At 39.3% G+C, this 16,296-nt stretch overlaps 2 protein-coding genes across 3 annotated transcripts; one reads left to right on the top strand and one right to left on the bottom strand.

The window, feature by feature from the left end:
- The first annotated feature begins 103 nt into the window (after positions 1–103).
- On the top strand, positions 104–7,357 carry tmem120b (transmembrane protein 120B). The gene is made up of 12 exons (XM_079363885.1): positions 104–355; positions 2,156–2,274; positions 2,592–2,708; positions 2,792–2,851; positions 2,949–3,044; positions 3,162–3,251; positions 3,376–3,441; positions 3,580–3,641; positions 5,625–5,717; positions 5,951–6,015; positions 6,226–6,294; positions 6,505–7,357. Exons 1-12 carry the CDS (start codon positions 293–295, stop codon positions 6,607–6,609), a joined length of 1,005 nt encoding a protein of 334 aa, XP_079220011.1. The 5' UTR covers positions 104–292; the 3' UTR covers positions 6,610–7,357.
- On the bottom strand, positions 6,761–15,516 carry rhof (ras homolog family member F). Of its 2 annotated transcripts, none has more exons than XM_079363891.1 (5): positions 12,232–15,516; positions 11,875–11,962; positions 10,193–10,302; positions 9,740–9,874; positions 6,761–9,541 (listed from the first exon to the last, which is right to left on the bottom strand). In XM_079363891.1, exons 1-5 carry the CDS (start codon positions 12,361–12,363, stop codon positions 9,383–9,385), a joined length of 624 nt encoding a protein of 207 aa, XP_079220017.1. In that variant the 5' UTR covers positions 12,364–15,516; the 3' UTR covers positions 6,761–9,382. The 2 variants fall into 2 exon arrangements, with proteins under 2 accessions (XP_079220017.1, XP_079220018.1); XM_079363892.1 differs by having other exon boundaries at positions 14,245–15,516.
- Between the last annotated feature and the right edge of the window lie 780 nt (positions 15,517–16,296).

The following is a 16,296-nucleotide window of genomic DNA, read 5'->3' as shown; positions in this document are numbered from 1 at the left end:
GCAGTGGAAAATACATTTTTATAAATACATTTTAAACTTTAGTGAAATGTGTCTGGAATGTCTAGTGAATGACTACAGGTTTTGTTTTTTTTTCATCTTTTTTTTTTTTTCATCTTTTATTTTGTCTTTTATTTAAAGCACCGTTTCTGTCCGGACTGTTTGACGATGTGCGCATGCTCCGTGTACCCCTGGTAGAACCGCTCTGAGTGGACAGTCAGTGTGAGGAGAGACTTTCAGGGTGGATCCGTGTGAAGCCGTCCTCTTTTTTTTCTACATCAGCGACTGTGCCACAATGTCCAAACCGAAGTTTCAGTCTGATTGGGAGGAAATTGACGTGGAATATCAACAATTACAGGTGAAAGAACACACTTAGATGAGTACATCATGTATGGTAGAGTGTTGCCTGTAGCATGCTGAGGATGATACTGACAGAAGATACTCTTTGGCGGCTACGATAGTTTGGATGGCTCTTTCTTATTCGTCATTCATTCTCAGCCCAGTCATAAAGGCAGCTTTGGACCAATAAGTGCTCTGTTGAGAGCACTTTCTGATGGTTGGATTGTGTCTCACGAGAGGTTTATCATGCTTTCTGCTACATCCTTTTGCTACAGGAGCTAACGTTAGCAGCAGCTAATGAGCAGCTATAATAACTTAGCTTGCCACACAGAGCTATAAAGAGCCAGAAATGTTGTTTAATAACTGCTTGTGGAAAATGAAAAAATCAGGTCTGTTTTTTTCCTCTTGCTTTGCCCTTTGTGAATTATTCTGTATCGCATGAACTAATGATTGAAAAAGCTAGCCTTTGTTTGCTAGCTGGCTAACTTGAAACAATAATTGAAGTAGAGGTTGTTTTTGAAGCTCACTTTGAGTTTTACCTCACGACGTGGTCTGTGTTGTGTTGTCACCTGATCATACTGAAAGGTGTAGCTGTTGATGCATAAATTAAAACGCACAGTGTGGGGAAGGTTGATAAAGATGACTGTCAACTTTTGTCATGTGAGGTTCAAAGGTGTCACCTGCCAAGACAAAAGAAACACTTAAAGCCAGTTACACCTCTACAGGTTGTGTATTTTAACATCTGTGGCTTTTTATATCCTGAACACTGGGGTCTCAGTGAGGTTGACCTGTATGAACCCTTCAGAATAACACTTCTTTTAGATTTTTTATGTTCATTTGTATGTAAAATGAGACTGTGGATTTATTATGCTGCTTATCTTAAAGGCTGCAATGACACTACCCGATAGATTAGTAGAGACTCCCATTAAACATTTCTCAATATCCAGTTTTGCATCAATACAAATTCTACGACAAATAATTCGAACGACTTCATTCAAATGTCCAATTTTACTTAACATCGTGGACCAACTCTTGTGTGGACCACTTTCAGCTAAACTGTGATGCTAAGCTACATGGAGACTTAGAAATATTGCATGTTAAGCTGGACAAATAACATAATGAAAACATTTATAATGGGTTTATATCAGCCTGATAATATTCTCCAACATATTTATCGCCAGGGCTCCATACTGAAAGTTTTCTACTTGTGAATAACATAAGAGGTTCGTCGCTGTGTAATCGTACCTATGGGGTCTGAGAACGAGCCCTTCACCTTATAGACCAAAAGGATTATCTCTGCTGAATGTGCATCCTCTCCTCTACACACGCAAACACAGTCCCGTCTCATGAGCCCGCGGGGGATAAAGTGACGACACTGTAGCTGAATGTTGTGGTGTGGTTCAGCAAAGGGCATAGATGGATGGATAGAAACTGGATTACACATTACAGCATGTCATTGAGTTTGAAGGGCTGTTTGATAGAAGGGTCAGGCACCATTTCACAGGTGGAAGCATCTGAAAAGACACCCTGTTTCTTTTTTCAGTGCTGCCCACCACTGAGTTAAAATGAAGCTCGTCTAGCTCAAGATACACATTCAATCTTTCTGAGAAACATTTCCACGGGGGAATACGACAAGCCTGTGATGCTTTTTTTCCCCCTCAGGAGTCGTAATCATCCATCAGCAGTGCTGTGTAATTTCCCATAAAATATGAAGGACTTGATTTTTCTTCATTTTACAAAAGACACATTTGTAAGTTACTGAGCGTTACAGGAGCCATTTCTTTGCTCATTCTTTGTTTTTGTTTTTTTTGGTCATTAGGAAACCCACAAAATCTACCGACAAAAGCTTGAGGAGCTCACCAGTCTTCAGGTCATGTGCAGCAGCTCGATCAGCAAACAGAGAAAATGCCTCAAGGACATTCGGAGCAGCTTGAAGAAGTTTGTGTTCTCTGATTTTGGAATCTTTGAGACATTGTTTGTTCTGGGGATGAATGAGAAGAAAAGACAGGGACGAGTGTGTGTGAGAGAAATAGATAGAAAGAGTTGAGGAACACTTGATAGATTTTTAAAATAAAACACACTTTATTTTCTATGCTGTCAAAAAAAAAAAAAAATTCCAGCTTCTATTTTATTCTTTTTATTTTCCCTTAGTTAATTCACACCCTTTAGAATAATTTCTCATAATCTGCTCTAACTGCTTAAATGTTCTCTCTGCTAACTTTGCACTCAGTCATGTGATGTTTTCCTTTTCAAAGGTGTGCACAAATGTGTGATGAAAAAGACTTGGAGCTTATATCGGAAATCAAAACCCAAATCAAAGAAAAAGAAAATGTCTTCTTTGATATGGAGGCATATTTACCAAAGAGAAACGGGTAGGCACTGTTTTCCATCAACCTTTCATTAGAGACAATGAGATTTTGTTTCCTCACATTTTTTCACGTGGATGTGTTTTCAGACTTTACCTGAATTTGGTCCTGGGTAACGTGAACGTAACTCTCCTCAGCAACCAGACAAAGTAAGTTAAGTACATAACCTTCAAAGTAGTTAAAAAAAAAAAAAGAGAAATAAAACAGTTTAAGAATTTGGGTTCATTTTTTATTTGTCTTCCATAGATTTGCATACAAAGACGAGTACGAGAAGTTTAAGCTGTGTATGACAATAATCCTGATGTTCGGAGCAATAACCTGCCTCTTCTTTCTCAACTACCGGTGAGATCCCTTCTGCTCCTGAACTATTCTGCTTCTTGTCCTCGACGTGATAAACATAGTTTTCACTATCTCTCTCTCTCTCTCTCTCTCTGTCTCTCTCTCTCTCTCTCTCTCTAGAGTCACTGATGAAATCTTCAACTTTTTGCTCGTGTGGTACTACTGTACGTTGACTATAAGGGAAAGCATCCTCATGAGTAATGGCTCCAGGTAGGCGCGATAAGCTTTCCCAGCTTTTCCTGTAAAAAAAAAAAAAAGATTTGGGTCTGAAAATGTGCTGGTGGAATGGCTCGCTTTAATAATGGTAAGCTGGTTTGTTTTTTTTTCTCCACAGGATCAAAGGTTGGTGGGTGTCTCACCATTATGTCTCGACCTTTCTGTCAGGCGTGATGCTCACCTGGTGAGTTTTCTTTTTTGTTTGGATGGTCGTATTTTTAAGTTCAGGTGAAAAGCACATGCAGGTTAATAACTAGTAAAGCGATGAAGGCTGCATTTTCTCTGCTGCTAACTTTGTGTTGAATGCTGTGTCTTCTCTCAGGCCGGAGGGGCCCATGTATCAGATGTTCAGAAGCCAGTTTCTCGCTTTCTCCATATATCAAAGTAAGACATGAATGTATTCTCTAGATGTAGAACTAAACGTGAGTGCATATTTGAAGTCTTCTTGTGTATTTGTATTGTTGTTTATTTGTCATAACCAGAAAGATTTTTGTGACTGTGTTCATAGTAAAGTCCAGTTTTGTCATTTTTAATGAATATGAATTCATTAAAAAGACTTAAAACCCGACTTTAATACTTTAAATATTGACTTCAACATTTACACATCTGCCTGTCGATTTTAGTTTTTTCATTTATATCTATTATGATAGTCTTCATTCAGAACTATTATACATGTAGATTAGCCACAACCGTAACCTTTAACGAACTTCTGTTGTCTCTCAAACCGGAAGGTCGAGGGTTCGATCCCCAGCTTCTGCGAGCAACATGTCCGATGTGTCCTTGGGCAAGACACTGAACCCCAAATTGCTCCCCGTGCTCTGTCAGGGTGTATGTGGGTCGCTGCTCCTGTGGTCGGCCGCTCGGTGCGCTAATTGCCCCACGAGAATAGAAAAAAAAATAATACAACTTAATTATAATTTCCGCTAAAACCTTCATTGTATTTTATTCTATTCTACTACGATGTACTGCATTTTACTTTTCTTATGACTTCAGTTGAGAACATAAGTACAGTCACAAAAACAGTTCACATGCGCATCCTCTATGCTTATGCGGCAAAAAAAACAACCTTTGAATCTTGAATCACAAACATGTCGGAGAGGACTCTTTTTCCTCCGCTAAAAAAAAAATCGATGTTTAGCACAGACAGCAACAAGAGTGGTAGTAGTGGTAACTTCTGTCTTTTCTATAAGGTTACAGGGAACTTCTGTCGTCTTGTTTTTTATGACCTTGTAGCAATTCAATGTTATTGTTTTTTTTAATGACTTTGGCCGAGTGTTCATCCACCATAGATAGATGACTAACGGGAAACAAACACACTCATATAACATCTTCAGCTGAAGGACCTAAGTGTGTATATTTGTAAAAAGCTGACACAGCTCAGGTGAAATATAGAAAAAGGATGGCACGGCGCTCCTGCTGATGGAGGACGTTACGCTACAGATCCGTTAGCTGCTAGCCTGCTAATACTGCACTGAAATAGATTCACGTTTGTGTGACAAGTGCATGCTCACTCAGAAAAGGGAAGCGATCTCTTTCCACACGCTGCTAGTTCCATGTCATAAACAAGAGCGTCACATGTTCGTTTTCAGGTTTCCACCACGGCGTTCGAGATGTGTCAGTGACAACAGATCAGCTGTGAGGAGCCACGCCATAAAGAACTAGAAACCACAGCTGTGAATACGCTTATGATCATTAGAAAAAGACCTCAAACTAGTTTTAGGACTCGGCATAAAAGCATGTAGGGGCTGGACAGGGGATTCTTGGAGCAGACTGAAACAATGTCATGATGACTGTTTTGTGGATCAGTGGGTAGAGTCATCGTCTCTCAACCGGAAGGTCGAGGGTTCGATCCCCAGCTCCTGCGAGCAACATGTCTGATGTGTCCTTGGGCAAGACACTTAACCCTGAATTGCTCCCTCTGCTCTATCTGGCTGTATGCAGTTCGCTGCTCCTGTGGTCGAACACTTGGTGCGCTATTTGCCCCACGGGGATAAATAGATTTTCGGGGAAAAAAAGAAGACCACCCTCTGAAACAGCTGATAACAGAAAGTGACATGAAATGCCCTCTGCTGTCCACGTTCTGCAATCACTTTGGTGTTTTCCACAAAACTTCAGTTGTGACTTAAACACTGCTCACGGACACTTGGACTTGTTTTTACTGTGACGAGGATGATGGGGCTCTCAGGTTTGAGGTTTTGGGTGATGAGTCAGGTGACCACTTGTTTAACTAGCTTACAAAATTCAAACAAACAGAACAGAGCGGCTCTATGTGTGTGTGTGGGGGGGGTTTTTTTTATAAAAAAACTCTTAATAACTACATGAATAATAACTACATGAATCATACCAAGTCACTGTTTTGTGTTCCAGGCTTTGTTCAGTTCTTGCAGTATTACTACCAGAGCGGCTGCTTATACAGGCTGCGAGCTCTGGGAGAGAGAAATCAGCTGGACCTCACAGTGGGTGAGTTGTAAGCTATTTTTGGTCGTAGTCATTTCAATCGTTTGAACTCTCGAGCCATCTGCAACAACCACGAAAAAGGGGGGGGAAAGGTCGCGAGCATCAGTGTGCTGCTCGTTGCCGCACACTTCACGTCTCCAATACCGAGCTGTCCCTCAAGAGTGGACAGAATCATTTATACGGGGTTCTGTGTCGAGTTGTCCGACGGTTATTGTTCCACTTTTGTGTCTCTGCAGAGGGCTTTCAGTCCTGGATGTGGAGAGGCCTCACCTTTCTTTTGCCATTTCTCTTCTTTGGCCACGTAAGTCACATGTTTTTTCCACTCGAGTGTCACCTCACAACTACAGCAGTATCACTTTATTCCAAATGTCAAAAGCAGGAGGACGTTGCACAGGATCGCCACAGCAGTTATTCTTTAGTCTCTATAAAAGCATGTAGTTGCAAAAGTGTTTTTTTTGGGGGGGGGGGGGGGGGGGGGACAGGAAAGATAATAAGTTCTCTTCCTTCACAGTTTTGGCAGCTGTACAACTCAGTGACCCTGTTTCGCTTGGCAGGACATGAGGACTGTAAGGAGTGGCAGGTAAAGATGCAGATCCATAGACTAAATGTTTACAGGAAGTAAATAGTGTGACAAGCTTTGTTTGCCCATGTGTCTTAATCCCTTTCTTTATGACACAGACTACTGCTAAAGTCTGTCTTGAGTGCTTGCAAACAATCCCACCTACTTAAATGTAGAAGTAAAAATGCCTTTTCACTTGTGTTCTGACTTGTGTTCTCATTTTGTCTTCAGATATTTATGTTGGCGCTGACGTTTCTTGTCCTGTTCCTGGGAAATTTCCTCACCACGTTAAAAGTCGTCCACCAAAAGATTCAGAAAGTGCAGAAAGAAGACTGAGAGCACAGCTCAGAGACACAACTCAGAATCTTCCACCGGCCAGTCATTTTTCAACGCACACACGACCACTCGAACAGACCGACCTCGGTGTGAGCAAGCCGGGAGAAGATGAAGCCCCAAGCCACTTTTTTTTTTTTTTTCTCTCTCTCTCTCTCTCAGGCTTCGATGATGGCAGCAGCGTCCAGCCAAAGTTTCTGGTCACAAGGCTTCTTCTTCTGTTTTTTTTTTTTTTTTTTTTGTGCTTCTTTTGAGCTGCTGTCGGGTCACAACACAAAGTGTCGTTTCTATGCTCCATGAACAGTTTGTCGCTTTCCTCCTGTACAATAAGAGGAAAGAATGTGTCTCGTTGGTGTCCGTCAGAGAGCCTTCGTTCAGACCATATGCAATTAAAGAGAGCAGGTAGCAAACAAGTGTCAGAGCAGAACATGGTTTGCCTTTGAAGACCGAAAGTCTGTCGTGTACATTCTTCATACTTCTGTGAAGTAGTGATGGTCAAACTTGAACAAAGCTGTTCAACTTGGCAACCGCGCTTGTACGACTTTTTATGTGTAGTTCTCCAATTCCTGTTGTGCTATTTCACTGCTAACCAGTGTTTTAACTCGACTTACAGCAAGTGTCGGTCAACAACTTCACAGAAACATACATGTGATACTGAACTGCCCGAGATGACAAACACTTTTCTGAAGAGGAAAAGCCTTCGGTCTATTTTTTGTATATCTGTACCTCTGTTTTTGTTTACTAGTTCTTCTTCTTCTTCAAAAAAAAAAAAAAGTCTGACTACAACCCAGTGTGTCCCTTCAGGCAGCGGTTACAAAAGCCATAACTGTTAGTTTTTTTTTATAGTATGACCTAATGCCTAAGCCGGGGGAGCTAGCGAAGTCACATGAACACATGACATAAAAGCTCAGACCGGCTCAATAAAAACTGGTTCCTCCCAGCTAGAGGTCTTCTTGTGAGCTCGTCCCCAACTGTTCCACTTGTGTGTTGTCACTAACATAATGCTAGCTACTTAATAATAATTAAAAAAACAGATAAATGTAGGTTTCTATAATGTTTCACAGTTAAGAGAGCAGCCTGTCAAAGATTTTCTTACAATAAGGGACGTGAGAAGTTCACATTTGATTCACAGTCTGGCTTTCTCATTTCTGTGCTGAGAAATAAAAGTGTATTTCTTCCTTTGTAGTCCTATGGTGTTGTAGAAATGATCCAATGCTGCTAGTAATGAATTAATAAAAGTTACTAACTTATGGCCAAATCTTCATACTGTTACTCTTGTTCACTGTGGGGTACGGATATAACAATTCACTAAACTCACGATACGATTCTCTCGCGATTTTGTTTACAAAGTGAGAATGTAGACAAGTGATGACTGATGAAGATTCATTCAGGGGCTCGGTGATCGGAGCCTCTTATTGTGGTGTTGAATAAATGTAGTTCCCCGTCTTCTTGCAATATCTGCACACAGTTTTTGTCTCGCCTTTTATCTTCCCACCTCTTTCATTTTCTTTTTTAGGGAACCTTAAGTGTTTCCACTCCTCCGTTTTAAGAGACAGTGGTGTGTCCTCAATTTCAAAAATCTTGCTCTGACGCTGCGGACGCTCACCATAATAATGCGATTAATTTTTTAGAGTAGCGATGTGAATCTTGACACCTTTGAATCGATTTATCACGATTAATCTTGACATCCCTACTGCGGTGCGGTCTGGTCTGGTCCATATTTCATATTACTCAGTGATCCTTGTGTTTGTTTTTTGAAGCAAGGGTTCAGATGAGTTTCGTTTATTCTCCCTTCAACCTGTCACAGTGAGAAATGCTCTCTTTGACAAATCAGAAGAAGTAGCATCATGAAATGTTTGTCACGCCCCACAAAGCAATCATGCAGAAAAGAATCAGTTTTCACTTTAATTCAAGGGGGAGCGTTTCACCACCACTATATTACATTTGATACCAGAGCTGCCAGAATGCACTTTACAGTTTTGCTTTCTCATGTTAATACTGTAGCTTAATGTTAAACATGTTTCCATGGATCAATTCAACAATGCAACTTGTTCCTGAGCCTGATACATTATTGTAAAACAAAAAATAATTTATAATTAAACACAAAATGATAAATCATCACTTTTTCGATGTTCACTGACAAAAATTATTATAGTTTTGTACCTTTTTTTTCGTGAAATTGTGCCCCATATGTCTAATGTGCTGCCATTGCAGACATTTATTTTCTCCCAACACTAGTGGGCGCTGTTGTTAAAGAGACCGCTCCAGGACTAATTGTTGTTCAGCGTTGCTTCACTGGGAACGAAGTAACCCTGCGATGTTGTTCATGATGGCTTATGTGTTGTTTTTTAATTAATTTATTTATTTTATTTTTTTTAAAGAATTTTAAAGCTACAGTACGATTATATGTACGTCAACTTTTTTAACCAGGTAGGACATTCAAAATAACTCTTACAAAAATATCTTTATGTGTCATACAGGAGATGCCAGGTTAATTTGAAAACTATAAAAGATTCTTGTAAAATTGTGGAAAAAAAACAAGACATTTCCTGCTGCATCATAATCAGGTGATTCTCCAAACTGTTGCAGCTTCTCTGTTGGCGCTCCTGTCACATCAGTCACTTTTTTTGTAACAGTCAGGGGTTCACACTGATGAATCAGTGAATCCAAAACATACAGGGACTGATGAGTGCTTTTTAAACCAAACAGCTGTTAACACATCTGCCTGGTAACCTCAGCTTCTTTTATCTCTAAATTTCCAACTTTTTTTTTGGCATCACAAAATGGCACACCTCTTTTTGTGTTTTTTTTGTTTTCGATGATAGGCCAGAGTTCTTTTAGTGGCTTCCCTGAAAATGTTGTCGACATTCTCCTGATGCTTCGCCGAACACTCGAGGTAGAGCTCTGCGTTCATCTGCTGTCTGGTCTCCTCACCCTGCACATCCCAAACAAAGCCAACATTAACACCAAGGTCTCTGGGATGTAAACAAATCAACAAAAATAGATGCTGGAAAGAGAACTGCTGTGTTCAAACTGTTGGACATTCAATCTAGTTTTAGATTAGGGAGGTTCCTCCTACATGACGCACAAGATTGCTCATCATAACATTTTGTGCACGTTCTCATTGCATTACCTGAGTGTACGTGATGGGAGCCAGATCCATGGCCTTGAGCTTCCTCGTACACTCTTTGTCCTTTCTGAGGTCGGTTTTGCAGCCAATCAGGATGACTGGAGTGTCTCCGCAGAAGTGCTTCACCTCAGGATACCACTGGTTGGGGAAAAAAAGTCAATGAAATACTGCATGTCCTTGTGTCTTATTTACTTGTGTTTTGCTTCAGCATGACTCTCTTTCTTGGCATTCTCACAGTGTTTGTTAGCCCTATCTGTGTGCATAAGGGGGTTCAATGTCCACTTGCAGGCTCACTTTCATGAGTTAATCATGTAGCTAAAACAAATGCAGCCAGCACCGACACGCTGTACTGCCTCTTAACAATAATTTACAAATTGTGTTGAAAGTAAACCTTACGCTGTAACATTCTTGTCTCATCAGATTTGTTGGTCAAACTTGGTCGTGAAGACAGATTACCTTTATCATGACATTCTCAAAACTGGTCGGGTTGGTCACATCAAAGCACACTAAAACCAGATCAGCTTCTTGATATGAAAGCGGCCGCAGTCTGTCATAGTCCTCCTGGCCTAAAAGAATAAGAGTAGAAAGTGTGTGCTGAACTGAAATATAGACAAAAGTAAATGCAGCAACAAAAGACTGTTCATGTGTAAATGGACAATAGGAGTGTACACTAAGTGGTCACTTGAGGAAAAGCAATGTGAACATGAAGATATGATGTATTTCTTAGAGTCTGTGAGCATGTTAAAACCACATCCTGCCTACAGCTTCCTTTTCCGCTGATGTAAGGCACACTGCTGCAACTGCACCAGAGATAAGCAACCAACTCAGTGTTTGAATAGGTTTTCCTGTCTACCAAGTCAATACTTCAATGTATGTTCCAATAATTAAAAAGAAGTTTGCCTTTAATACCCTAATGTGCCACATTTGAGAATTTGTCCTCAAAGCATTTCTTTTTTTTTTTACTTAAATAACTGGACCTCTACCTCCATTTAAATACAACACATATCACATTATACATGATGTATATATTTATATCAGTTCACATTAGAAACTGATATATATGTTTAATAATGACTTTCACTTAATGACACTTTGGACCCTTTTTCCATTTCTATTAGTGACTAAACTTTTGATAACTGAGACAGGGTGTAGTCGTCCAAAAAGAAGGAAATAAAACAAAACAGTGATCAAAACACAAGTCAAAGAAACTTTGACTTATGTCATCAATAACTAAAATAAAACTTATAGTCATGATGAATGTTACATATTTAGCATAAAGCATTAAGGAGGAGTTCGACTCAAGAACAGTTTTCGCTGATTTTAGAAGTCAAGAACAATCTCTCATACAAAGTTTGGCTCTAAAGTTGACGCCTGGTAGGATTGATATTAGAAACTAATATGCAAACAGTTGCTCAGTTCCTGAAAGTATGACAATGATGACACTAACTGCTTCCTCTGCGTCCATGTTGGTGATATAGAGATAGTGAGTGTCGAGATGTCTGAACTTAGATATTAAATATTTTTTCTTGAGAATTCAATTATCCCTCCCCTGGCAGTCACATGTGTCCAGCTCTTTGCCAGTATATGTGAAGTGTGTCTGCTATAATTCATCCAGTGGCCTGGGGCTGGGCAATTCATTGTGTTTCAATGTTTAATGACAATGTCGCCTGCCCACGATCTTAAAAAGAACAAGAGAATCGAGATAATTATTGTGCTTATTTTTGTTGTGTTCGGTAAATTTTTCAAAGTGTTTGTTACTATATTTTGGCCACAAGAGTACATCGCAACTACGTGAAAAATACAATTTTATTTGTATTAACTATTATTATTTCAATAGTTAAAACAAACAAAAAAAGACATGTTTTCTTTCACATATTGCTTGTTATGCAGTGTTCTGATGATTTTAGGAGTTTTTAAGTTCCATCAATTCTTGTGATGCAAATGTTGTAAAAAAAATAAATAATAATAATTAAAAAAAATCCTTTTAATAAACGTAATCTCAATATCTATCAAAAATAATTAGGATTAGGATTTTTTCCCTGATCCAGCAGCCCTACAGTGGACTAAATGTGTTTCACTTTCCAAACCCTGCTGTCTCTCAACATGAAGTATAACAGGATGGTTTCTCATCGTCTTACCGGCTGTGTCATACAGGTTGAGCTTTATCTCTTTGCCTCCAAGGGAGATAGTGGTGACATATTTTTCAAAGACTGATGGCGCATATTTCTGTTTTTGCAAGACAAAAGAAATACATTTATTTCAAGATTCAACTTTATTGTACATTTACATCTTCTATCATATACTTCTGCTCATTTAAGACATAATTACAATAATGCTGTTCCCACTGGGTTCACTGCATTTGAGTCAAGAAAGGGGCATTCATTTATTCTGATGTTAGGAATGTCTTTTAAGAAATTATCAGGAAATCTTTACAAATTAACCAATTTAAATAAATTGACATTATAAGGTAAAAATAAAATAAAAGCTGTTCTTACCTCTGGAAAATCACCTTTTGCATAAACCATCAGAAGTGAGGTTTTTCCACAGCCTCCATCTCCCACTATCACAATTTTAAGTTCACCATTTTTTGTGGTACCATTACTAGTCACAGCACTGTTTTGTGTCATTTTTTTTAGAATTCCAAAAATAAAAAATCAAAGCGATGGGGCTGAAAACGCTCCTTTCAGATATATGTTAAATACATGATGAAGCCAATTGAGGTCTAAATGTGGAACAGCTGAGATATACAGTCAGAGTGACGAGAGGAACAGACCAGCCTCATGTTGTTACCAGGTAGCTCGCTCAGCTCACCACTTCCTGTTCCTGTCGCACTGATGCGATTTCCAATTGTACCCCCAAACACGCCTTCCTAGTTCTCCTCTTTCAGCAGTCTGATCACTGAAAGCACCCTTGGGGGAGAATAAAACCACACAACTGGAGTGGTTGACGCTGGATGTTCCACTTCCTGTATTGCACTACAGTAAGCCCAGCCTCCACCCTGCGAGTTCAGCTTTTGTTGACTTGCACTGTTAGATTTGTATCTTGGAAGTCATGCATGAGCGTCCCGGAGATGCTCTGATGACAATGAATAGGTACATGTACATCAAACATTTTACCTCCATTACAATGTTTTGCTTTCAGGGACTAACTTTCAAAGCCACACATGCAGGTCAAAGGCCAGAGCTTCATTTCCTTTGACACAAGATTAAAGATGACTCTATAGGTTCTTCAAGTGTTAGTGTATTTTATTTTCAGATTTCCATCCAGTCAGCATGTGAATTAATATGGAGTATACTGTTCATGTTGTTTCATTAAAAGGCCACCCCAACAAATACAGGATGCCATACACACAACTGAAAATATTCATTATACTGCTCCAGAAACCCGAATCCGAGGCACATACATTAGAAATGATTTTGTCTTTTTACATAATCTCTCTATGCAAACAAAAGACACATTCTGTGTTTGTCTATGTGTAATTTCCCTTTAATGAGATAATTTTCTGTCCACAGATTAATCCACGAGCATGATCTCAGTTATATCTCTCTGTTCAGTCTGTTTGGCTGAACACATAAATGACATCACAGATCGGGTGTAAAGGACAAATTAAATTCTGTCATATATAAACATTAAATGAGTGAAAATAAAAGGACTGGTTTTGGAATAGTATTCTTAGGTATCATCATACATAAGGTAAAAACATCTGAGTGTTTTTTTTAAAAACAGGAAGGTGAAGTGTGTAAGGCTTCAGGGCATTACAAATGACTCATAAGTGATTCAATCAGAACGCAATAGAATAGCTATGACTAAGAAAACGTAACATGCATTAAAAGTCTTTTTACCCTTGAACAAATGAATCAGAATGTCGATCCTGCTCAGTAACATAGGGATTTTTTTAGAATTGGTAATGTGTTTCACAACGCAACATACAGCAATCTGATGAAAGTATAGGTTATAGTGGTTGTCAAGAGAGAGCCTATGAGGATTGAGCTGTGCATTTCAGATAACTCGTTAGATTTACATTTAGCGTTTTCACAATTCCACAGGAAGCTGAACTCATCCTGAAGGCTTTATAGTGAGATGTGAAAGCTACATTTGAGTATACTGGAGGGGGAAATGTGCAGTAAGGTAACAAGCTGTTCCTTTAAGAACTGAAGCGAACACTGCCCTTAGCCTTTTTCCTTTAAGAAAAACCAATGTTTGAGTATTTTGCCTAAATTTTCTGCAATAAACAGAAAAGAGGTTTCAGCTGCACTATGTGTATTTCAAGGACAGGAAAGGCTTAGAACAATGATGGAAATATTTTGATGTTAAAAACTGCATTAATATAAGTCCATAAAAATATATTTTAGTTTCCACAACAACAAACCATGAAGTGAATTTAAGAAAGTCTATTTATTCAAACATTTCATAAAAACAGACATAGTAAAGAATAAGTGACTTAATTACACTGAAATATCAGACATGCAAATAAGAGTTGAAGAGAAAGAAAGACATTAGTACAGTACCACCAATCTGCATGAAGGGTCCTTGATTAAGCCAGTGTACCCATAAATAATCATTAAACACAAGGCGACGAGAAAACCTGGTTTGATCCACTGAACAGTCCTTCAGGCTGTACAAGACAGACAGAGATAAAATGGCATGTAGCAGTTTGCCTGGTAATTCTGTCTCCAAATAGTCATACTTTTCCTTGTGGCCAAAGTGATACAATTTGTAACACAATCCATGACAGGAACCTGTACCATAGTAAAAAAAAAAACCCAAAAAAACCCAACAAAAAAAAAACAAGTGCTTTTTGAGGTGAAACTGATAGTCTTACATTCAAACAAAGGTAACATATAAAAGGATATCAAATTGTCCTGTAGATATAAGAAATATCCATACCTATAAACCCCATTTCTGTAAGGGTAATTAATTAGCAAAGAACGTCTGTTAAAAATAGTTTTCGCAGTGCAGAGACAGCTGTCCAGCAGGAGAAAGGCCAATCCTCTGTGTGGAATCTTCCAGTCTTTCAGCTGCGCGCAAAGCTGAGTGGCGCAACCCACAAGGGAGTTTTTTTTTTTTTTGTTAAACAAAGGCCTATAAATAACCTCATTGGAGGATTTGGGCGCAATATATATGTTACTATTTGTTACACACACGGCTTCATATTTTTGATCCCCGTTAAACAAGAGATGGTGTCTAAAAGCAGGGTTAGTAAGAGAAGAGTGCTGTAACAGCCTCGTGACCTACAACGGGGGGAGCGCGCGCACTTGGCAGTCTGAGCAAGGAGTGGATAACAGGAAAAACAGGCCTGACACACCAACGACAATTTTGTGTCCAGGCAGACAAAACACGTTTGTACGTGAAAGTAAAACAGAAAAACTGCTCCCAGAGACAATATTGAGACGGTCCAAGATACCTTATCTACTAACACAGACCTCCCTCTCCTCAACTTTCAACTCCTTCTCTAATAAAATACAGAAACGCATGTTGTAAATCTGTAACGTATCTGCAGTCTTAAAACATACAATGTTGTTGATCCGCATAGTCTTTGCCTCGAGCCATCGAGCACCCGCTGAAGTCTAAACCCCAAGTGTTATTTTCGCCAGATGCAACCAACGGTGCTGAAGTAGATTCCTTATGACCTTATATGGCAGTGTGGGGGTGCAGCAACACGCTCGAGCTCTCGTGGCAAACGTCCAGAGCTCTCGGATTACTGCCGTCGTCAGGGCGAGTCAGCCTAGCAACCGACAGGCTGAACACGAAAACAAGTACCGTCGACTGTGTTTCGTCTTATTTACTTCTTTTCAAGCTTACGTCGTCCAAGTAAAATCCCCCTTTTGTCAGCTGTTGGAAAGATATCCTGAATGCATCACCGAGAAACGTCCTCTCAGTAAAAAAAAAACAAATATATCCTCTCTCCGACTGAACCAGCCTCACCCAGTTATGGCGCAGCAACATTATACAGCTCACTGTTCTCCTTTGTCTGTAAAGAAGCCATTTTGAGAGGGGAGAACAGCAGAGAAACCACAATAAAAGGGTATCTTTCTTACACCATAAACGCTGTGTAGATGAAGAGAAGCAGCCAAAACTTTCCTTAATATATTTCTTCTTTTTTTTCGTTAAAGACTTCTACTAGGCTACACATTTTAAATAACCTGACTGCAAATTTGCGACGTTAATCAAAGAATGTGGGATTAAAGCTAAAATGTACAAAAGTGAATAGTTTTGCCAATGACGTTTTACCACAAGACAATGTTCATGTTGTCTGTTCTCTAGTATAATCACCTATAAATGCGTATAGGTAGGCTGTAAACAAAGAGAAATAGCTAAAAATCCATTACCTTTCCAAAGATATTTCCTTTGGTTTTATATGCTGCAGCTCAGTAAGAAAAGTCGAGATAGGCTAGAAGAAGTTATAGTAGGCTACTTGACAGCAATCCTGTCTTCAAGGAGAGAGAGAGAGAGGAGATGGTTTGCATATTGCCCACACAGATGATGCTTGAAGATGAATATTCGCTTGCTAAGAGGCAATGCCTGCCACTGATTAAAAAAAAGTTTCAAAAAGAGCTTTA

Source organism: Symphodus melops (assembly GCF_947650265.1).
Source record: "Symphodus melops genome assembly, chromosome: 16".
In the NCBI taxonomy this organism is placed as follows: domain Eukaryota; kingdom Metazoa; phylum Chordata; class Actinopteri; order Labriformes; family Labridae; genus Symphodus; species Symphodus melops.
This window is presented reverse-complemented; position numbering and strand designations above follow the sequence as displayed.